Source organism: Sciurus carolinensis, chromosome 16 (assembly GCF_902686445.1).
Source record: "Sciurus carolinensis chromosome 16, mSciCar1.2, whole genome shotgun sequence".
In the NCBI taxonomy this organism is placed as follows: Eukaryota; Metazoa; Chordata; class Mammalia; order Rodentia; family Sciuridae; genus Sciurus; species Sciurus carolinensis.
This window is the reverse complement of record NC_062228.1, coordinates 13480594-13505255: the sequence shown is the minus strand read 5'-3', so window position 1 is coordinate 13505255 and position 24662 is coordinate 13480594. Positions and strand designations below refer to the sequence as shown.

The window sequence follows — 24662 nt, the reverse complement described above, 5'->3', positions numbered from 1 at the left end:
ACTGACTTCCTTAACAAGACTTCTAAAGCATAAGAAGTAAAATCAAGGGCTGGGGTTGTGGCTCAATTGTAGAGCACTTGCCTAGCATGTGTGAGACACTGGGTTCAATTCTCAGCACCACATATAAATAAATGAATAAAATAAAGGTACATCAACAACTAAAAGAAAATATATTTTAAAAAAGAAGTAAAATCAAGAATCAACAAATGGGAGGAATCAAACTAAAAAGCTTCACCCACAAAAGAAAGAAACAAGAATGTGAAGAGAAAGCCTACAGAATGGGAAAAAAATCTTTGCACCTGCACCTCAGATAGAGCATTAATCTCCAGGCTATATAAAGAACTCAAGGGGCTGGGGTTGTAGCCCAGTGGTAAAGTGCCTGCCTAGCATGTGTGAGGCACTGGGTTTGATTCTCAGCACCACATAAAAATAAATAAAGGTTCATCAATAACTAATAAAAATATTTTTAAAGAAAATAACTCAAAAAACTTAACAAAAAAACCAAATAACCAAATCAAATAAATAGGGAAAGGAACTGAAGAGGTACTTCACAGAAGAAATATGATCAGTCAACAAATATATGAAAAAAATGTTCAACATCTCTAGCAATTAGAGAAATGCATATTAAAACCACATAGATTTCATCTCACTCCAGTTAGAATGGCAATTGTCAAGAATACAAGTAACAATAAATGTTGGTGAGGATGTGGGGAAAAGTTACACTCATATATTGCTGATGGAACTGCAAATGGGTGCAACCACTCAGGTCTGGAAAGCAGTCTGGGGATTCCTCAGGAAACTTGTAATAGAACCACCATTTGACCCAGTTATCCCACTAGTCAGTGTATACCCAAAGGACTTAAAATTAGCATACTATAGTAATGCAGCCAGGTCAATATTTAAAGCAGCTCAATTCACAATAGGCAAACTACGGAATTAGCCTAGAGGTCCTTCAACAGATGAATGGATAAAGAAAATGTGGTATATATACATAGTGGAATATTACTCAGCTGTGAAAAAAGAATGCAATTATGGCATTTGATGGTAAATGAATGGAACTGAAAAATATGCTAAGTGAAATAAGCCAATCCCAAAAACCCAAAGGTCAAATGTTCTGTCTGATATGTGGATGCTAACTCAAATGAGGGAGAATAGTAGTAGGGAAGAATAGAAGTATTTTGGATTAGACAAAGGGGAATGAAGGGAAGGGAGGGGGAATGGGACTAGGAAAAAGTAGAATGAATCAGACTCAACTTTCCCATGTTCATATATGAATACACAACCAATGTAATTCCACATCATGAACAACCAGAAGAATGGGAAGCTGTACTCCATGTACATATAATATGTCAAAATATATTCTGTCATGTATAACTAAAAAGAACAAGTTAAAAATTATTTTTAAAAAAAGGATGGGCTGGGGATGTGGCTCAGTGGTAATGCTTTCCAAGCATGCAGAAGGCCCTTGTTTAATTCCCAGAACCACACACACACACACACACACACACACACACACACCCAAAAAAAAAAAACAAAAAAAAAAAAAAACAAACTTGAGAATAGATTACCATATGATCTGAGTATTTACCCAAGAGAATTAAAAACAGAGAGCTGGAAAGGGCTCTTTGTACACACATGTTCATAGCAGCATTGTCCACAATCACTAAAATGTGAGTCCCCAGTGTCCAGGAACAGATGAATGGAGAAGCAAAATATGGTAGATACATAGAGTAGATGTTATCCAACCTTAGAAGGAAGGAAATTCTGGCATATGCTGTAACATGGACAGACCTTGAGCACATTGTGGTAAGTGAAATAAAGCAGTCACAAAAGGACAAACACCATATGATTCCACTTCTGTAAGGTACTTAGAGTACTCGCAAGCTGAGGCACAAAGAATGGTGGTTGCCAGGGGCTGGGGAGGGGGAAATGGGGAGTTAACATTTAGTGAGGGCAGAGTTTCAGTTTTACAAGACGAGAAGACTTGGGCAACCCCTGCTGAGTCCCCCTTGAATAAATCCTATTCTTCTACACTCAGAGAGAGAATTTCTGAAGATGGATGATGGCTCTGGTTATAAGACATTGCAGACATATTTAAGGTCACTGAATTGTACACTTAAGAATAGTTAAGATGGTAAATTTTGGTTTGTATAATTTACAATAAAATTAGAGGGGCTGGGGATAAATAGCTCAGTTGGTAGAGTGCTTGCCTCACAAGCACAAGACCCTGGGTTCAATCCCCAGCACAGCAAAAGAAAAAAAAGAGAGAGAGAGAGAGAATACGCATAGGCTGGGGCTGGTGCTCAGAGGTAGAGCGCTTGGCTAGTACATGTAAGGTTCTGGGTTCAATTCTCAGCACCACATATAAATAAAGGTCCATCAACAACTAAGGTATATATTATATATATATATATATATACATATATGTATATGTACACACACACACACACACACACACACACATTTAAATTAGAAAGAAAAAAAGACATGCTTGGCCAGAACTTAGCCAAGAAGATTATAAATAAAACAAGCATTGCAGGACCCCAGGGTGAGGATGCTGCTCCATTTCTGAAAAACAGTGCAACGAAATCCTGCTAGAAGCAGATCCCCTTCTCCCCACAGGAGTACAGTTCCCTCCCGAGCTAAAGGAACCCAGAGCAAACGTCGGCCACCTTCTCCACTCTGAGAAGGGACGCTCCCTGAACACCATTCTGCCACAAATAAACGTGCCTTGTGAACCTTTTCCACACAGCCCAACCGAGGTCTGTGCTGAGGATCCGCTGCAGAGAAGAGCCGGTCAAGCAAGCTCTGGGGTCCCAGGAGCCCCCGCCCCGCCTCGGACTTTGTCTAGTAGGTGACTTTGTCTAGCATGTGACTGCAATGTGCCCTCCAGCCCCAGGCAGGGGTCTCCTGTAAAACCTATCCAGACCACGTCACTCGGTTCCCTCACTCCAGCAAGCCTGAGGCATGAGCCGGACTCAGGAGCCCCTGCAGAGACCACACACTGTCACAGACATGCCTTCCTCTAGAGAAAGCATGGGTCACCATCGGAGGAAGCCGGTGAGAGCCGGGGTAGAGCTCAAAGGCAGCTCAGGGACAGGCTGAATGGAAAGGGTCTAAAATCACAAGAAAACCTTGGAGATGCAGGTCCAGACAGAATCTTGGACGGTTCCAAAACTAAAATAGCTGCTGGGGTGCGGGTACCTCCCCAGTCATCTGGGGACACCTGTGCATGCCAAATGTCCTTTGCCAGCTGTTCCTTGCTTTTAAATTAGGTTGGATAGGATCTATAGTTTTCATAAGCTCTCTGGCCTGATTTTTTCTTATCTAAGAGACATAAATAAAAAGATGAGTTTGGCTGGGCACAATGACACACACCTGTAATCCCAGTGGCTCAGGAGGCTGAGGCAGGAGGATAGCAAGTTCAAAGCCAGCCTCAGCAACTTAGCAAGGCTCTAAGCAACTTAGTAACTTAATGAGACTTTGTCTCAAAATTTTTTCTTTTTTTTTTTTTCTTAAAATCTTTTTTATTTTTACAAACTGTATTTCGATTCATTGCACACAAATGGGGTACAACTTTTCATTTCTATGGTTGTGCACAATGTAGATTCATACCATTTGTGTAATCATACATATACATAGGGTAATACTGTGTGTTTCATTCTATGATGTTTCTGTCCCCCACCCCTCCCACCCCATTTTCCTCTACACCATCCAAAGTTCCTTCATTCTTCTCTTACCCCTGCCACCCACCCCATTATAAAATTTTTTTTAAAAACAGGCTGGGGATACAGCTGCTTGGTTAAGTGCCCCTGCTTTCAATCCCCAGAACAAAAAAAAAAAAAAAAAAAAAGGTGAGTTTGTGAACAAAGTCACAGCTTGTTATTAATAAAACTACCAACTAGAACCTCCATCTTTTTCCTATTTCACTGCATCCTGAGCCTTAAGTCTGTAAGTAGGGTTATAACCCCAGCCAACTCCTCCCAGCAGAGCAGACAGACACACTTCTCCAGCCCTTCGACCTAGATCCAAGATCAGAAGGCTCCGCAGGCAGGCAGCTGTAAGGCCTCTCCTCACTGTAGAGCCCTGAAGTCACTCCCAATAAGGGCAAATGGAGATCAGGAGGATGGAAGCAGGGGTGGTAGGTGGCCAGGGCTGGCTGGCAAAGCTGGGCTTCCAAACTCACAGGCCAAACTGATTTATATGCTAACTCACACTGAGTTACAACAGAAGGAAATTCAAATCTTGAAAGGAGGGAGACTGGATCACAGCAGAGTGAGCCAGGCAGTAAGGGGCTGCCCTGAGCTGGCCTGCAGAGGTGCTGCTGAGCCTCAGCCACGTCAGCAACTCACTCAGCACACCTGCCAACCAAGGAATCACAAAGCAAAGACCAAGTGGGTGCAAAGGGCCAAATACTCAAAACCCACCTCAGCAGATTTAACAGTCTGTTTAACAAAAAACTAGCGATTCCAGTGTAAGGATCAACTTTTACATGAAAATCAAATAAGCAACATTTTATATGACTTTGCAGCCATTACGCCTGCAAAGAGTAGAAACCATTCTGAGCAAAGCACAGGCCTCTTTAAAGCAGTCAGCCTATCCCTGGCCGGGCAGCAGCAGGTTCCTACTCACCAAGCTCTACTCCTGGCCACCAAGGCTGGCCTCACCGTTGCCCACCAGCTTTAGGAACATCCAGGCATCCTCTGAGCTTGGTCTTCCCTGTGCTTTGACACCCCGGGCCATTCTTAGGTCACCAAACCTAAGCTGTGTCCCGCCTGCCAACTCTCCCCTAAGACGCCCGGCCTAGGGGAGTGAACATCCTCTTCTAGGAAGAGACAGGCAAGGAGAGTCAGCAAGGCTTTCCCTTTTCTCTTGTAGGATTTAAGGCAGGGAAGGAAAAAGGAAATAAAAATTACCATCACATTTTACAAATAATAAATTTATTTTCAAATCCTGAATGATAACCAAATTACAATTGCCTCTGGGTCTATCTTACTGCTTTACACAAGGATTAAAAAAGACATAGTCACAGCCAAGTCACTCATCTACCAGGCATCCAGCGACGGTTATGCGGATAGATGGATCCAGCCACCTCCCTCTGCGCCAGCAGCACCTCAGCTGCTCTGCAGCCCCAGCTCCTGCCAGGCTCCTGCACCCAGGAGTTCCCCCTTCCTCTGTGGCAGAGCCTGGCCCAGCAGGAACTGCCCGAGGGGCCTTGAAGTACACAGATGGAGTCCACAGATGAGAAGGCTTTGTCCACAGCCTGGGGGCACTCCCACCAGAGGGCTCGGACCCAACACCTGCTGCCACCCTCTCCTCAGACAGCCTTAGCTCACAGCCCAAAGCGGGCTGGTGTGCGGCGAGGTGTCATGGGCTCCCCCTGCTCTTTCCGACCTGGAGTGTAGATCTTCGTGGACCTGGAGACACAGAAAGAGGGTATAGGAGACACACTGCTCCTTACCCCAGCAGGGTCCCCAGCAGGACACAGAGCCTAAGCCGTGCTGCTTCTAGCTCACGTGTGAGGCAGCTCTGGGGCTAAAGCATCTTATCCCCAGTGCACGCTCACTCCTTTGCCTTCCCATTTTTGATCAGGAGTGTAATAAAATAAAGAAAGCACTTCATTCTGATATCCATTTTTAAAAAATTCCTATCACACACCCCCTAAGTGAGCTGTGGCAGGAGCGTCCATCCATTTCGGCAGACTACCAATCCAGCTGTGAAATAAAGAGCTGGACCCACCTCCATCCCATTTCTAGAAGGAATTACCAAGGAATTAGAGTGTTTCTGCTGTTCACAGCAGGCCCTTCAGACCACACCTGATAGTGAGTACGATGGGCTGGCCTGGCCAGAAAGCCAACCATGTGATTAGGATTGGGACTTTGAGCCTCAGAATCGGGAGACATGTGATAACAGCCTGATCACTGGGGAGGCGAAGGAGGCCAGAGACTGAGTTCAATCACACGGGCAAGGATTCAATTGTTCATGCCAATGTAATGAAACTTTTCAAAGTTCCGAACGCAAGCTCAGAAGAGCTTCCCTGGTTAGCAATACCCTGTGTGAACAGTCACTGATGTGCCAGGAGGGTAACTGAGCCCTGAGGACAAAAGAATCATCACTTTTGGGGCCCTCTCAGACCTCCCTCTACGCATCTCTCACTTTGGCTCATTCTGATTTGTACCCTTTTGCTATAATAAAACTGTATAGCACTTTCCTGAGTTTTGAGACATTCCAGCAAATTATTAAGCTTCAGCAAATTCAAGGGGATCACCAAATTTGTAGCAAGTTGGTCAAAAGTAAGGGTGACTTCCCAGCTTGCAGCTGGTGTCTGAAGTAAGGGCAGCCCTGAGGAGGACTGTGCCCAACTTGTGAAAAACTGACCAAACACCACATACCAGCACAGAGACCCACGACACTCTTCCCCCCAGCCGCTATTTTTCCTAATGTCTTGGCTTGTCAGTACAGCCGTAAGACCTCCCTGCTACTCCATACCACCTCCAGCCCTCAATACAACATGACATGACCAAAGACTGCAAATGAATGACTGCCTTTAAAGCAGTTAGGAGTTCCTCCTTTATCTCCACATGTGACCAATCAGCACAGAAGCAGCTTCTGTCACCAGTTCACCTTCAGAGAGTCCACTTCTCTTAAATCACGACCCGGGCCTAGTCCCTGGCAGCCTCCCAGCCAGGGTCCCAGGTGGAGGCTCACCTGACACTGCCCAGGGGGCTACGCTTCTCCTGCTCCTGCCGCCGGGCTCGCAGCTGCTCCTCAGCCAGCGCCATTTCCTCTTCCATGGCAGAGGCTTCCTCTTTGGCCCGCCGGCGATTCTCCTGGAGAAGGGGTAGAGGGACTGGCTGAGCCCAGTGAGGACATCAGGTGAGAAGGCCCTGTCTGAACCACACGCTTGCTGCACAAGATGAGCTCTCAGGGGCAGAGGCTGTGTGCCTGCCTGCCCACACCAAGGCCTGCTTTTCCACTGATCCACAACAGACACTGGACAAGTCAGTCCCACACCAGTCATGCCTCAGCACTCCAGACAAATCAGGTAAGTACTTACATTTTTAAAACCAAGTTCACACCTACGCCAGAGAGTATAGGAAAATAAGGAAGACATTGTCACCTGGCTGGAAAGGACGGACGGAAGATGTGTTTGGTCAGATATGGAGAGAACTATGCTAAGCAGGAAAGCAAAAGCCCAGCAATATTTTGCAACCCTAAATAATGAATATAAGCGATGGTCATCAATGGCTGCCAAATCCTTGAGGAGATGGATAGGAGGTGAGAATTCAGAACGGAGACCAGGCTGCTCACTCACCCTAGCATCACCATGTGCCTCCTGAGAGCACCTGAAAGGAGTTTCACAGCACCATACACACGCCTCCCTGCCTGGTATAGCTGAACCAGGACCTGTCAAGCTTTCTGGAATATTGACTATGTTATGGAAAGCACACAAAAAAGAGGCACAAGTTAAACACCACCATGAGGAAGCAATAGGTCAAATCCATAACATGGAATATTCTATGATAGTTTCTCCAGTAAATAAATGTCATTTAAAAATTAAAAAATAAAAGTCAGCTGGGCATGGTGGTGCACATGGGTAATCCCAGCAGTTTGACAGACAGAGGCTGGAGGATTGCAAGTCCAAGGCCAGCCTCAGAAACTAAGCAAGAACCTAAGCAACTTAGTGAAACTCTATCTCAAAATACAAAAATAAAAAGGGCTCTGGAAGTGGCTCAGCAGTTAAGCACCCCTGGGTTCAATCCCTAGTACCAAAAATAAAGAAATAAATTTAAATATTTTTTTCGAAGTCAGGGTGGAATCTTTCTGGATAAGAAGTAACACATATAACAATCAATTGAAAGGTCTGGATCCTACTTCAAGCAAATCAGTCATGAGAAGATCTCAGAGATAAATGGTGAAATCTGAAAAAGGACTGAAAACTTAGGTGACATGGAAAAATTAATTCTGTTAGGAGTGATAATGACATAGAGGCTACATTTTAAAAGTAAGTCCCTTCTTTGGAAAGCATAATTAGGAAAACTACCCCATTCACAATAGCCTCAAAAAAAAAATAAAATACTTGGGAATCAATCTCACAAAAGAGGTGAAAGACCTCTACAATGAGAACTACAGAACACTAAAGAAAGAAATTAAAGAAAACCTTAGAAGATGGAAAGATCTCCCATGTTCTTGGATAGGAAGAATTAATATTGTCAAAATGGCCATACTACCAAAAGTGCTATACAGATTCAATGTAATTCCAATTAAAATCCCAATGATGTACCTTACGGAAATAGAGCAAGCAATTATGAAATTCATCTGGAAGAATAAGAAACCCAGAATAGCTAAAGCAATCCTTAGCAGAAAGAGTAAAGCAGGGGGTATCGCAATACCAGATCTTCAACTCTACTACAAAGCGATAGTAACAAAAACAGCATGGTATTGGTACCAAAATAGAAAGGTGGATCAATGGTACAGAATAGAGGACACAGACACAAACCCAAATAAATACAATTTTCTCATACTAGACAAACATGCCAAAAATATGCAATGGAGAAAAGATAGCCTCTTCAACAAATGGTGCTGGGAGAATTGGAAATCCATATGCAGCAGAATGAAACTAAACCCCTATCTTACCCTGCACAAAACTCAAAATGGATCAAGGACCTCGGAATCAGACCGGAGACCCTTCATCTTATAGAAGAAAAAGTAGGTCCAAATCTTCAACATGTCGGCTTAGGATCAGACTTCCTTAACAGGACTCCCATAGCACAAGAAATGAAAGCAAGAATCAATAACTGGGATAGATTCAAACTAAAAAGCTTTCTCTCAACAAAGGAAACTATCGGCAATGCGAAGAAAGAGCCTACAGAGTGGGAGAAAATCTTTGCCAATCATACTTCAGATAGAGCACTAATCTCCAGAATCTATAAAGAACTCAAAAAACTCTACACCAAGAATGCAAATAACCCAATCGACAAATGGTCTAAGGAAATGAACAGACACTTCACAGAAGATCTACAAGCAATCAACAAACATATGAAAAAATGTTCAACATCTCTAGTAATAAGAGAAATGCAAATCAAAACCACCCTAAGATTCCATCTCACCCCAATTAGAATGGCGATTATCAAGAATACAAGCAACAACAGGTGATGGCGAGGATGTGGGGAGAAAGGTACACTCATACATTGCTGGTGGGGCTGCAAATTAGTGCAGCCACTCTGGAAAGCAGTGTGGAGATTCCTTAGAAAACTTGGAATGGAACCACCATTTGACTCAGCTATCCCACTCCTTGGCCTATACCCAAAGGACTTAAAATAAGCACACTACAGAGATACAGCCACATCAATGTTCATAGCTGCTCAATTCACAATAGCCAGATTGTGGAACCAACCCAGATGTCCTTCAATTGATGAATGGATAAAGAAACTGTGGTGTATATATATATATATATATATATATATACACACATACACAAAGGAATATTACTCAGCCATAAAGAATGATAAAATCATGGCACTCGCAGGCAAATGGATGAAATTGGAGAATATCATGCTAAGTGAGATAAGCCAATCTCAAAAAACCAAAGGACGAATGATCTCGCTGATAAGTGGATGACGACACATAATGGGGGGTGGGAGGGGTTAGTGTTAGGGTTAGAGTTAGGGTTAGGGAGGGGGGCAAGAATGGAGGAAGGAAGGACTATATAGAGGGAAAAGAGGGGTGGGAGGGGTGGGGGGAAGGGAAAAAATAACAATGAATCAAACAACATTACCCTATGTAAATTTATGATTACACAAATGGTACGCCTTTACTCCATGTACAGAGAAACAACATGTACCCCATTTGTTTACAATTAAAAAAAAAAAGAATATTAAAAATAAATAAATAAAAGTAAGTCCTTGGGCTGGGGAGATAGCTCAGCTGGTAGAGTGCTTGCCTCACAAGCACAAGGCCCTGAGTTTGATCCCCAGTACTGCAAAAAAAAAAAAAAAAAAAAAGTAAGTCCTTTCAAGCTGAGTATTTGGACTTTTCAGTAAGTTTTTAAAAAAAGAAGAAAAAAAAAAGGCCCAGAGACCCAGTCACTAGAGTGGTGGGGGAAATAAGACACACCAGGAAAGCTTGATCCCAGCTTTTTTTTTTTTTTTTGCAGTGCTGGGGATTGAACCCAGGGCCTTGTGCTTGCAAGGCAGGCACTCTACCGACTGAGCCATATCACCAGCCCTCGATCCCAGCTTTTATATTGGGAGGGAGAAGTAAGCGATCAGATGATGGAGTCTTCAATCACAGGCAAACAGCACCTCCACGAGAGATGCAGGATCCTCACCTGCCGCGACTTGCCTGCCTGCTTCACGCTGTAGAACATGGGGCCCAGCTCCGCCAGCCACTCTCCATCCACAGCAGTCACACACTGCATGTACTCCTGTGGGCAAAAGGGCAGCGAGGCAGAGGTCATGGGTGGGCCAGTTCCTCCCACAGGTTCCACAATTAGGAGTCAACTTAGGAGGGCCCTGTCCCCAACCCACCTAGGCAGGGGAGAGCCCCAATACCAAATTGTCATCCCTTCTCCTATCCAAGTTCTCCCATGCTTGAAAAACACTCACTCCCACTTATATAAGAGAAAGGGTCCAACCCTATAGAAAGCCCTTCCAGGGACATCAACAGGGGTCACTCATCCCAAACAGCAAGCAGGAAACTACGCTGCTGGCAGGATTGAGATCACTATATTTAGAGGTTAACTCTATAAAGCTTCCCCCAGCCGAAAACCAGTCTTGAAAGCCCTGCAAAGCAATGTGTGTGGCCCCAACTCTGCTCGGCCTAGAAGGCAGGGCATAGCCACAAAAGCGTGGCCAGGAAGGTGGGCCCACATTATGCAAGCACCTCAGAAAAGACTCACCTTGGTGGTCATGACCAACTCATGGTACACTATGTAGTCCGGGGTGTAGCCCATTCCAAAGAGGGAGCTGGTGGGGTGCAAGTGGCATGGCATCCCTGTGCGGATATTCACATACTCCCCAATTCCCTAGGGAAGACACAAGAAGTGGCCACTTGGGCTGCCTCTCCATCCCTCAAACCTATCTTGACACAGGCTTGAGTACCCGCCCTCAGACAGGTACCACACCAGGAGGAGGTCAGAGCTCCAAGGGCTCCCAGGGCTCACCTTGAGCTTGGCTGCCTGGTGGAAGTAGGCAGCACAGATACACTTCCTGACGATGTCCCAGTCAGTGCCACATGAGGCCAGGCTCATCCGCTGCTGCACCATGATGTCCTTGAGTTGGGCCCGCACCTCCCGGACCTAGAGCAGGACACAGGCAAGTCAGGATGGAGCGCTCCTTGCCCTCCTCTCCCACCCCCCATCCAGAAGTCCTGCTCATCCGGGCTGCTGGCCCCACCTTCCGCATGGCCTTGGCATGGATGAAATGGTCATTGCACCAGATGGTAGAGTAATTATTGTTTTTCCACTGCAGGTAAACATTCAGGTAGGTCAAATGATCACTTTCGGGAACAGCAAACTTCTCCCGGATTTGGTCACTCTCCTCCTCTCGGCCCTAGGGAGGGAAAAAGGAGCTTAACCCTAGGCATGGAGGAATCAGGCCCACCAAGGATATTGGGGGATTCTCCCACTACCACCCACCCACACATAACTTCAAACACATCAATGTTACCTAACAATATGGAATAAAAATAACTTATAATAAAATATGCTAAAACATAAGAGCTCGGGAACAACCATCCTAGAAGACAAAAGATACTCTTACAAACTTCCAAAGCACCCCCAGAGGACCACTGATCCAACCCAACCTTGCTCCTCCTACACAACCTAACAGAAGAGAGCAAAATAATGCTTCAAAAATTCTGATTCCCAGCCTTATCTTTCACTTCCAAAATACAGAAAAAGCTCTCCCCGTCTCAAACATTCCCCCAAGCCTTCCTAGAAGGGAGAGGACCCAGCAGCCACCTCCCCACCTTGGGCCTGTAAAAGATGGCTGGGACAGAGAGCATGGACACAATGAGCAGGATCTCAGAGCTGCAGCCCATGTCACAGGACACGATGAGCATCTTGGATAGGGCTGGGTCCAATGGGAACTCCACCATCAGTCGCCCTGTGGAGGTGAGACCACCTAGGAGAGAGAAAACCCAGACATTCAATGCACAGTGAGAGAAAGAGAGAGAGAAGCCACACACCAGCACCCCTAAGGCCCTACCAGCTCCCAGGGCCACCACACCTGTGTTGTCCAGGGCCCCAAGGATCCAGAGCTGATACATGGAGTTGAGCATGTTGTCCTCTGGGGGTGGGTCCATGAAGTGGAACTGCAGCAGGTCCTGCACCCCAAGGGACTTCAGCAGCAGCACCACATTGGCCAGGTTGGTCCTCTGGATCTCAGGCACCGTGGTGGTCAGGAGTTCATTCTTGTAGGCACTCTGCGTGTACAGCCTGGCAGGGAGAAGACTGGTTCTGCTGCACCTGCACCACATTGGCCTGCCAGCCTCTTACTACCCTGGCTGCCCACAGGACCACATGGTGGAAGATCAACACTATCCCACTTCATCTAAGTGTACCCCACAACAGCCAGTAAATCCTACAGGTTGGGGGAAGTACCCATTTCTTCCTCCCACCTCCCACTCCTTTAACTCAGTCATTTCTACCCACTCAGAAACCCACCCTGCCAACTCAACTTTTCTGCTTCCTACATATCTGTTTCATTTCTGAAACCAAAGTGCCCAAGACTAGAACTATAGCAAGGTTTTATTGTCTCAGTATCTTTGTATACACTGAATCTCTACAATGAATACACTGCTTTTAATAATTTTAACAAAGAGTAATTGAAAAAGTACAAAACAACCAATGACATCATTTGCTCAGCTCCACCCTCGATGGGGGAGCCTGCTAATCTTCCAGTACACGGACATTCACTGTAAGTCTGCCTCACACCTCACCACTCCCTGGAAAGGTTACTTATTCCACTCAGCAGTACCACAGTGTGGCAGCCCACCAGGAGCCCAGATCTTGGGATCAGCTCTGGGACCAGCATCCCGCCCACCTCAGCAAATCAGTGCTGCACCAGATAGCAGGCTAGCACAGGGCTTGGCTCCTACCTGAAGCACTGACCTGGGCCCGTCCTGCCAGCTCGTCCTGACCTCTGGTTGGCGTTGGCCTGACTGATGGGGTAGATCTGCAAAGCATCCATGCCAATCCTGGGGTTAAAGACCTAGGAGGGGGCAGAAAAGAAACTGATTAAGGATAAAGTAAGGGGAAAAGCGTGGCCCTAAAACATAGAAAGACAAAACCTGGTTGCTGCACATCACAGAAGAAGTGTCTCAGCAATGCCAGCAGCCATTTTTTGGAGCCAGAAGCCTTAAGGAATGTTCTCACAAATTTCTAGAGAGGTTTCCCCAAGAAACACCAGCTGTATGAGCTCTACAAAATTATTTAAACGATCTACCTCTTCAGATTATCACAAGGATTAAATGAATCAAGTTCACACCAAAACCAGCACTCACTAAATGTCAGCCTAACACCACCAGTCACGTGGGTGTCACCTTCCAGGAGGACTAAGGCCTGACCTCCCACCTCCTAAGCTGAGTCAACGTCAGGTGAAGACCCAGGGCCCCACTTCCCATATCTCCCCTTACCTTTAATTTGCAATAACCAGAATCAATAACAAACATGATTCCATCAACAGTCAGAGATGTCTCAGCAATGTTGGTGGCAACAATACACTTCCGAACGCCATCTGGAGCCTAGGGCCGAGCAGGACATGCAGGGGTACAAAGACTGCACAAGCAGGACCCAGCCCACCTCCCTCCCACCCCCTCGAGTAAAGGAACATCTCCTCCCCTTTGCTCTCCTTTGGGGGAGGAGACACCCAAAAACGGGGACCCAGAAGAACACTCCTGCTGTCATACCTTCTGGAAGATTTTTGCCTGGAGGTCAGAGGGCAGCTGGGAGTAGATGGGCAGCACAGCCAAGGCAGGCGCATTTTCCAGTTCTTCCAGGTGCTCCACAATCTGGTCTGAGGTCACCTAAAGGCACCAGGAGGAACTATGAGATTCTAGGGCCCAAAATTCTCATTTGGAGGACACACCCATTCACCACAGTGGTGACCGAGGCACACACCTCGATATCCTCTTGGCCAGGCATGAAGATAAGGATGTCCCCGGGGGCCCCTGAGAGGTGAACCTGCAAGGACTGCTTCACTGCGGCCTCCACATAATCTTCCTGTGGGGTCTGCAACACCAGTCAGGAACAGTCAGAGGGTAGCACGGGTCAGGCATCCCTCTGCAAGAAGTCCTGGTGCCTCCCCAGGCCCATGTTTCAGCTTCAAAGAAGGAAATAAAACCTCGCCCAGAGCACAGTCCCCTAAGCCTAGAGCTACAGGTAGCTCCGTTTTGCTCCATGGCATCCCCCCCATAGCATGGAGGCCAGTTCAAAAACAGACCCTCAGTACCTTGCTGAAGAGGATGTCCACAGGGAAGGTTCGACCAGGGATGTGGAAAATAGGAACATTCCCAAAAAAGGAAGCAAATTTCTCTGCATCCATAGTGGCTGATGTAACAATAAGCTTCAGGTCTGAGCGCCGAGCCACTACCTAAGAGAAAAAGTCATTCAGTAGCTCCTTTGAGTTTGGTTCTGCCCTTGGTTCTGCCTGGCAGTCCCATCAGCACTACCCCAAATAAAGCAGAAGGCAAAGCTTGCAAACAGCTTATTAGATTTAATAGTCCTAGAGATTTGAGCAACAGGGTCATAGCCAAGAAAACCACAAGTCACTCGGCTGAGCAAGAAGAAAGTAAATTACAACACCAGATTTGAACTTGACAACCCAGGGCCTCAGGGAAAAGCTGGCCTGCCAGAGACCCTCTCAGTGTCCCCAGAATAGTCCCAGCCCACCCGTAGCACCTCAATCACTGGTTACCGGCAGTGCACTGGTCAAAGCCCTGGTACAGAGGGACTGGACCCTACAGCCCTTACCTCCCGGAGCAGCCCAAAGAGCACATCCGTGTTGAGGGAGCGCTCATGGGCTTCGTCCATGATGATGGCACTGTAGTGATCCAGGTCAGCTTCCCGGAGGGACTCTCGGAGCAGGATCCCATCAGTCATGTACTTGATCAAGGTGTTTTCTGAAGTGCAGTCTTCAAAGCGAATGGCATAACCCACCTGGAGGTCAGAGAGATGGCTCACTCAGAGCTGGGGCCACCTGCTCACAATGAGCACATCTTATCCTTGAGTCCAAGTCTTGGCAGATCATACCCTCCAGCTCAAATGGGCAGAATAGGAAAAAACTACTTGGCTCAGGACGCACATCCACTTACCTCCTCACCAAGGTTTCCCCCCATCTCTTCACTGACTCTCTTGGCCACCGACATGGCAGCCACACGCCGGGGCTGAGTACACCCAATCATCCCATAGTCTGTGTAACCATCCTCATGCAAGTACTGGGTCAGCTGAGTGGTCTTGCCACTCCCTGTCTCCCCAACCACAATCACGATGCTGTTGTCCCTGCAAGGAAAAGCAGTTCAAAAGGCTGAGTGAGCAGACCCAGTCGAAGGTCAACTCCAGGAAGCCTCTTCCCCCTCTCGTCACCATGGCTAGCTAGGCAGAGAGCATGCCTGCTCAGAGAAGACATTTCCTTGGGAAATGAATCTCCTACAGAACTACCACCTGAGATATCTGGAACACAGTGAGGTTTAAACAGGTCCACTAAAAAAGAACAATGCCATCTAGTTACTTCGCCCAGCATAGCCCCAGACAACAGATCAGGGGTAAACAAACGAGTTTCCTTCCCACCAGACAATGCACAGAAAAAAAAAAAAAAAAAAAGGTTCCTGAGAAAACAGAGGAGACAGAGGGACAACTGATTTGACACCGGAATCTTTGGGCCTGGGTGGCATTACCTGATAATAGTGAGTAGCTCCTGCTGCACAGCAAAAATTGGCAGATACTGCCTCTGCTCCAGGATTGACTTCTTCTTTGCAAACTCACTGCTGGCTTCACTTTTTTTCTTCATGTGGTCTGCAAACTTCTGCTCTGTTCTGGGAACATAGAGCAGCCTAAGCACCATGCACAATGTCCCACATTATTCCTCCTGATTGGGTTACTCCCCTTCTTCCTGAACCAGGAATGAGTCTGACAAGCAATAAATGTGAGACACTAAAGCAACCAGGTGATCTGAGATTATTTCTCTTCAGAACTAAGGACTGGAACTGCAATGAGAATCTTATGGTACAACACTCTAACACCACAGGGTCAAACAGAGCTAAACATGAATCTAAGGAGGTACAGATTATCAAGTGGGCAAATGCTCTGCCTTAAATAGAAAGTGACTAGGAGAGGAGTTAAAATCAACCAGAGTTACTAACTTGTAGAGAACACGTTGGGCAATTTCTGCATAATACTTAAAGGGCCAAAAGAGCCACCTATTTTAGCCATCTTCCAGTCACCCCTTCCCCAAGAGATGCTTCTTCCCTTAGACCTATTATCTGATTCCTGTTTCTAATTTCACCCAACAATAGATACCTAAGAGATTAAACTACCCAGAAACTAACAAGAGCTAACCAATAACACCAACTTCTCATTGGGGATATTTCACACAGGGGTACAAAGAATTATTAACTCAGATGACAGTTCAGAAGGATGTAAGAGAATTCAAAGAATGAATCATGAGGGACATTCGGGTCGGCTTCTCAAGGCAGGAATCCCAACAGAGAGTTATGCAATATGTACTTAATACCTCTATAAACAGACAAGTCACTACCTGGTAAGATAATCCTTTCTATTTTGGAATAGTTTAAAATAGTTGGTCCTCATATGGAACTGAAATATGACTAAGAGAACAAAACCCACCTTCCCACCATGAACACCTGAAATACACCAAAGCAGAATGGCCAAAAGAATGGGCTCCAAAGACAGACTGCCTGGGACTGACCCTGATGCCACCATTTACTAGGTGAGTGACCTTAAAAAGTGACCTAACCTCCCCAGGCTTCATACTCTTCATATCTCCGTCAGGCAAAGAGGAAGTTCCTGTGATAGTGGCAATAGACATAATACCTAAGAAAAGCTAAAGATAATGGAAGAGAGATCAGGAATAAGATATTATGGAAAGCAAAAGATTCAGAGCGACAGCCTGCCATTTTCCAGTCCACAAGTCATGGAGTCTATCAGCTCTGTCATGACTGTCCTGGGTTTTCAAGCAAGTCTGCTACTGGCAAAGACTACCCACCTGTAGTCCACCTTTCCATCTTCTGTCAGAGCTTTATCTGGCTCCTCCTCTTTTTTGACACCCATTATATCTCCCAGTTTGGTCCCAGCCAGTTCCCAGTGTTTGTGCTGAGCCTGAAGAAGACAAGAAAAAAAAGTCTGCTCTATCCAGTGATACAAGTGTGGCCAGTGGAAACTCAGTCCCAGTTAACAACAGGTTTCATCGAGAAGGTGCAAATCCCACAAGGCACTGATGGCACCAGGCTACATATTCAAAGTCTCAAGCCTCCAGCTCCCCAAGCCCCAGGCCCTGTGGCTGCCTTGACTGAGGACAAGTGGAGGAATACAGTGCCCTTCTCAAGAGCTGAGTCTTGCTCCACAGGTGTCATTTCTATGAGGAATCCCACCTGTGTAGTCTAATGAGATCTTTTAAAAGGAAAAGAAAAGAAAAACATGCACAGACTTCCCAGCAAGAGTGGTGAGAAGCCAACCTTTTTGCGCTCCTTTTGCTCCCTGTGCTTCCGCACTGTTTGGCTGCCTTTCCGAGCAATGATGGCCAGGTCAGAAGTGGCATCCTTGACTGGAATCACAGGCTCTGGCTGTAGAAGGTGGAAGAAAGAGAAATCACCCACTAGTCTCTCCAAAGGGCCTCTGTCCTAACAGATCTCGTGAGTAATGGGGCAGAGGGTTACCCTATCATGATATTGAGCTGTTTCCCCACTTTTATTCTTTTTTTCTTCTATTCAGGTCTTTCTGAATGTTCTTGCCTCTGGCCACAGAAGCCTCACCTGCTTAGTGAAGACGATGCGTCCATCCAGAAAGGGAGGCACCAGGTTGTGCACCATCAGATGTACTTTGGCTGCATTGTCCTCTTCAAAGTCCTCGTCCACCTCCAGCCGATGGACCACTCCACTGGTCAGCATGCGGTTGGTCTCCCAGCGCTCATTATCCTGTGAGGACGCAATGCGAGCACCACTCAGACTGCAATCAGAAGTCATCCTAAAAGGTCTCCAAGCAAGTTCACGTATCCTGTCTCAACAGATAAGCCATGGTGGCCACAGAGGCATCACAGACCTCTCTACCCTGGAGTTCATCAAGAGTCACTGACCTCAAATCACACATAATACTTGTTCCAAAAAGCAGCACCTTAGATCTAAGCCAGAATCTCTAGCCAGACACACAAATGGTGACCATCCATAGCCCCACTGAGAGACACAAAGAACACAGACCATACAGGCAGGTGCCACAGTACCAGGTCTCATCCACAGGAGTGTGGATAACAGAAGTATGAGTTGCTAAGTGACCCAAGGTTTCCCTGTCTATCCTTTCCCTGCTGCCAGAGACATTTCTGATCCTGTCCTCTCAGCAATGGAAGACTAGCGAGGCTGTCTTCACTTGACAAGACCTGATGCTTCTCTCACATCTGGACTCCAGCTCTGAATCTGCACCAACCACTGTCAGTGGCCTCACCTCATTGATCTGCCTGCGCTGGGCCGAAATTCGCTTCTGCTTCTGTTTATGCAGATGCTGCTCCCGCCGCCTCACGTAGTCCTCAGAGGAGTAGGCCAGGGGGTTGTGGAACTCATCATAGCCCTCATCCATCATGTACCAGTCCCGGTCAGCTTGCTGCAGGGAGACAAAGCAATAAGAACAAGGGGAAGGTCAAGTTTATGCATGAAACACAGCAACAGGGGAGCAGATATTTGGTAGGCAATCATGTGGGTGCTGGAACAACCCTCCTGAGAGGTGCAGGAAAGTCCATCTAACGGAGGACAACAGAGGGAGACAGCTTTACTTGGTCACCCATCACGATGGCACTTCTTAGATTCACCACATGGTGGCACCACCACATAAGGAGTTAGGTGTGACCTCCTGTATTAGGAGAGGCCTCGCTGCAGCCTGGGTTTCTCCGAGGAGAGTCCACTGCACAGCACCAAGCACCCTCCTCAAAGCCCAGTACTGCTGGAGGCTCCCTCAGCACCCTTGGGCTCTGATACCCCCTTTCACCTGTGCCCCTAAAGTCATACCCCACTTTGAATCCCTCAAAGACGTCTGTCAACTTTACCCTCTGGTCATCCTCCCACTGCTGCCGCTCCTCTTCTGTGTCAAATGAAATCCCTTCTTCACCATCCTCACGTCTTCCTGAAAAGCAGGTGCTAGGTCAGTCCACAACTACCTGGCTTATCCCGGGGACCCCCAAAAGACCTGCAAAGCCACATGCCTCTCTCAGTCTCCCCAAGATGAACCAAGTGCTATCCTGCCTCCTGCTCCCAGGCCTTACCTCGGCCCCTGGACAGCCGAGGGGTGGAGCCCAGATGTCGTCTATCATCAGCCCACTCGTTGTATTTGTAGGAGGGAGTTGGCAGAGGTGTGTCATCTGAGTACTTGCTCCTCACAGACCTGGGACAGCAAGCCCACCAGGTACCAAGTTGAGCTGTGTCCTCAATCACCAGTTCTCCCTGCCCAGACCCCTTTACCACCTCACCAAGACCCAGGGCAACGCTACCCAGACATCACCTCTCTCGATCTCGAGTAGACGATCGATGGCTCCGCTCAGAGTCCCGATATGAAGGTGTCGGGGAGGGTGACTCCCACTGAGAGCGCCTTGAGGAGCCACAGCCACTGTCCTCCTCCTCCCAGGTAGACCTTGAAGGAGTGGCCGCATCTGGGGCCACAAGAAACACACCACAGGAAACATCCAATTTCTCCCAGTCGCAGCTTCAGAATCACTGACCAAAAGTTAACTCCCCTAACTTATTTTACTACTTATAAACCTTTGCACTTACTTGCAATGGATAAGATGGTTCTGAGAGTTTTTTAAAGACATCTGAATTTTTTGGGGGGCAGGGGGGTACCAGGGATTGAATCCAGGATGCTTAACCACTGAGCCATATCCCAAGCCCCTTTTATTTTTTTAAACAGACAAAGGGTCTTGCCAAGTTACCTAAGGCCTTGCTAAGTTCCTGAGGATGGTTTTAAACTTGCGATCCTCCTGCCTCACTCTCCTGAGCCACTGGGATTACAGGCATGTGCCACCATGCATGACAAGATATCTGAATTTGGAGGTCCAGTTTCCAGTTTTCACTCTGTTTATAACAATGTTTTAAGGAATATTTAATTTCTCTCTGCAAACACACCCATCTTAAATGCAAATAATTCTTTTTTATATATTCTTCCTGAGCCCCTAACACTCTGTTCTTTCCTGACATTTGTGAAACTGGCCATCCAGCTTATCACCTAAAGGAAGCATATGCAACCCAACAGAGGGGGGCACAGTGGCACCCACTTGGCTCAGACCCCAATATTCCCAGGGGTTCAAGGTAGAGTCAGGGCTTCTGTTCCACTGCCTCAGCAACCCACTGAGAAAGTAAGTCACTCAGTCTTGTAGATACCTGAACCATCGCAAACCATCACAAACCACCGAATAAGAGGTCAGTCTACCTTTAGGTCGATGCCTTGGGCTCTCTGGTTCATTTCTTCTGCTGCTGCGCTCTGAGCCTCCATCTCGTTCCGATCTGCTGCTGTGCCTACTTCTATCCCGCTCATCTATGGAGTCACACACAGAGCTCAACACCACATGTCCAGTCCTCATACATACCCAGCTGCACCCTAGAGAAAGAACAGGCCTCCCCACTCACTCATGGGTGCAACCTATACTACTCTAATGTGGTCCATGGGCTCCTGAACTCACACATTCCCAGTCTTTCAAAGGGAAAAAAGTTACTAGCTAGAAAATTTTAAACTCACAGTAAGAGTTATTTTCCTGCAAGAATTCAAAAAATAATAGTTACAAGCCTATAGTGAATAGTTTGTAGTAGGTAAAAGCAAATAAGCTATAAAACACCGAGCAAGGCCAGCACTGGCTTTCATGTTCAGCTTCACTCCATAGCACTGTCCTTTCTCTACCACCAACATTCTTGTAAACTCTGGTTTCTTATGTTTCCTTTATCAATTCTCCTAATAAAACAAGGACCACATGCTCAAACAAACCAGAAGTTACAAGTGACAGTTGTCTTAAACTACCTGCTATCCCCAATCCCAGCAGGGTCAAAACCCCTCAGGCTGACATCATGCATAAAGGGATCCCCAATTAATGGGCACAACTCAAGTTTCTGCAACAGGAAAAAGGCTGGCATGTGTCTATTCAAATGTTAATAGGTAACAGGAACTACGCTGCATGGTTTACCTCTGTCTCTTTTGCGGTCATAGTCTCCTCGATCCCGTGATTTCTCTTTCTTCCGATCCTTTTCTTCTTTGGATGAGGCATAGACACCATGTTCCCGCCGCTCCCGCTCTCTCTGCCGACTGCGTTCCCAAAACTCTTCACTCACACCCCCAGGATGGGATGGAGTCTCTACACGAGCAGACCGATAGTGTCTGAAACAGGGAGCGCAGCTGGTAAAGGGACTTCCATAGGAGAATATCCCTGCCCCAAACCTCTGGCTGTGCCAAACAAGTGACCTGTTCTTTTCTACTCCTTGATGCTGCAGGCTTACAAACAGCAACCACCCAAGACATTTCTAACCTCTATCATCTCCTCCTTAGCTGCCTTTGAATTCTGCCCACAAATGTGAAGAAAATGCCAATTTTCTACCATCAGTATTACAAACCCATAAAATAAATCACAATCTCTCATAGAGTCCAACAGGAAAACTGAGAACTGAATACAGGCTATTGTTTTCTGGCCTCCACTTTTATCCTCTCCGGGCCAAGCTACCCGAAGGACTTTACCTGTCTTTCCGGCTACCTCGGCCAGCCTGCTCATCACTGTCCTCTTCAGCATCCTTCTGGTCATCCTTGCTCTCCTCCCAGTCCTTGTAGGAAGAGATTCTGGACTTCTTCTTGTCCTCCCCATCATCCTTCTCTTCTCGCTCCCTCCGTTTCAGGGAGGCCAACAAGTCCAGTCCCAGCAATGAAGGGCGGGGAGCAGGGGCTTTGAAGACATGCTGCTCACTGGCTGCACTTTTGGTCTTGCAAATAAGACCACCAACCTGAGAGTTCAAATCAGTGCCTTCTAACCGATGGATCGAGGCGTCCTCAATGGTGTCCTCCATCATAGGCTCTGGGATTTCTCTGAGAGGGAGGAGAATCATTTGGTATAGGACATAAGAAACAAAGCTCAGTTATGCTATAACCCAGAATAACTATAGTTACAGGTATGCTTGGGTGGCTAATCCTACCTCCCCCACACCAAGACCAGGACTTCTTTTGCTACCTCTTGTCAAGACTTTTCTATCAAATCAGCAACAATCTCAAAAGACCCTCCTCTTCTTACCCTCACACTAAAGATACAGATACACACACACACACACATGCACACACACCAAACATCAGTATCCAAGAGGATATCATACAGGCAAGAAAAGACCTCACTAAGAGTTGCTTACTGGAACATGATGGTATCTATAAATTGAGTGCAGGGGCAACTAGATTTGAAGTCAGAAACTCAATTGGACACCAGACTTTTGGCATTTTCTACTTCTGTGATGGTAAGCAACTTCATCTTTCATTGGCCATAATTTCTATATCTGTAAAGTGGAAGTAATTTTGGCTTTATCTAACCTTTAGAATCTAATCGTAAGAATCAAATAAGGGGCTGAGAATAGAGTTCAGTTCGTAGAGTGCTTACCTCGCATGCACAAGGCCTTGGGTTCAATCCCCAGTACCACACAAAAAAAAAAAAAAAAAAATCAGAGAAAATGCATGTGAAAGCATTCTGTAGCCCTATTTATCTATTTATAGATGAAATTTTTATAATATTTAATTTGCTATACTCCTATATACTAATTGGATTCCTTACCAGTTTTTTACATGAGTTCTTTCACCTCTCCCTCCCTTTCAACCACAAGTACAGAAGAGTAGAAATGTGAAGATAGAAGGTTACCATCCAGTTCTGTCCACTTTAGTGGCTTTTTCTGGACCAGCAGTATTTTGGAAAAAAAAAATTACCTCACGGCAGTCAAAATCAGTTTAATAACAATCCATGTTTACTAAAAATATTTATGGGAAACACTAAGTTAGGAATAGTGTTTCTGAAAAGTACTTCAGAGACTATAAGATTCCCTGGAGCTCAACATGAGGCATTTTTCTCTTTATCTCTCACTACACACTATCCACTTATAAACATACATCTATGCTAGGCACTTGGATAAATTCCTTCATTCCAACAAGTAAGTGAGGTAAAGGAACTGTCAAGGGGTAAGGTACCTCCAGAATCCAGAATTTTGGGCCAAATTCTAATCAACATGCACAGCTCTACAAAGGAATATTGAAAACATAATGTGGATGCAAGAACAAGAGTTGCATTTTGAACATGTCATCAGACAGAATAGAAAAGAGAACCTGCATGCTGGTGACATCTATATGCATGTGAGTAAATCCAGGGAGGAAGATTGAGATTCACAGGCTCTCCCCAGCAGTCATCAGAACTAGGAATCATGCCCCTAAAACTCTATGCAAGCAATGGAACCTGGTCTGCCTTGTTGACTGCTATGGCTAGGTGCCTAGCAATAGAAACATGTGATGAATAAATGAATAAGTAAATTTAAACTGAAATGAGAACTGCAGGAAAAGATACCAGTTTCTAGAAACAGCAGGAAAAGATACCAGTAACACAGGACATGGGAGAAAGGACTTAACTGCTGCTGAGAAGACCAAACAGAGTTAAGAGGCCAGAACCTGCAGAAAGATTAATAGCAAAGAGGCCAGAGGGTACCAGAAAATCACTGAAGAAACCTGGACTTACTCGTTCAATAATTATTCATTGACTGCCTCCTTGAGCCATCACTGTTCCCAGCAAAAGGGATAGACAAAAATCCCTGGCCCCTTGGAGCTGACATTCTAATATAGGAGGTCATCCGCCAAATCTCCTGGTTGAGATACTACTGTGAGAGAGAAGAGGAAGACACGAGGAGCCCTATTCAGACTCCCACACTGCCTGGGAGTGGGCTAGGGCCTAGGGGCGCAGAGCGACCCTGGACAGCACTTCTGGATCTCAGCACCTAACCCGAGGAAGAAGAAAGGAAGCAGAATGGGCACAGCATCCCCGAGGCAAGTAAAGCAAGTTGGGTGACAAGAACTTTCCAAACTAGGTCCCAAACCTCAGCCGGGGGCCGGTATCTGTCTCCTGGAGCCGCCATGATAGGCCAAAGTCAGGTCATGAAGGAAGAAGGGACACTCACCTCACCAAGAGCGACTCTTGGGACCCTTCTGTTCCGGATTTGGGGGTGCTGGAGCTGCCACCCCTTGGTTTCAAGGCCTCAAAGAGACAAATTCCGCTCCTTGAAAGCCGCCATTATCCTCCCATAACGCCTTGCGCGGCCCCCTCTACCACCCAAAGACACCATCGAGAACATCCCGGAAACGTCGGCTCCTAGGCCAAGTGTGGGGCAGAACGAGAACAAGTTCTCAAAGCTAGAGGGCCTCTGGGGCTCTGCTCTGATCAGAGTGACCAATCACT

At 46.5% G+C, this 24662-nt stretch overlaps 1 protein-coding gene across 1 annotated transcript; it reads right to left on the bottom strand.

Annotated features, from left to right (window-relative positions):
- Positions 1–4929: 4929 nt before the first annotated feature.
- Positions 4930–24642, bottom strand: Dhx38 (DEAH-box helicase 38). The gene is made up of 27 exons (XM_047528487.1): positions 24385–24642; positions 21935–22276; positions 21390–21580; positions 20645–20749; positions 19721–19868; positions 19485–19603; positions 19269–19345; positions 18674–18829; positions 17992–18153; positions 17695–17802; positions 17226–17338; positions 15898–16035; positions 15316–15502; positions 14975–15160; positions 14454–14594; positions 14123–14233; positions 13912–14028; positions 13639–13746; positions 13102–13214; positions 12231–12439; positions 11971–12125; positions 11397–11552; positions 11165–11299; positions 10901–11026; positions 10331–10426; positions 6709–6830; positions 4930–5417 (listed from the first exon to the last, which is right to left on the bottom strand). The coding sequence occupies exons 2-27, from the start codon at positions 22258–22260 to the stop codon at positions 5333–5335; spliced, it is 3690 nt and encodes a 1229-aa protein (XP_047384443.1). The 5' UTR covers positions 22261–22276; positions 24385–24642; the 3' UTR covers positions 4930–5332.
- Positions 24643–24662: the final 20 nt, after the last annotated feature.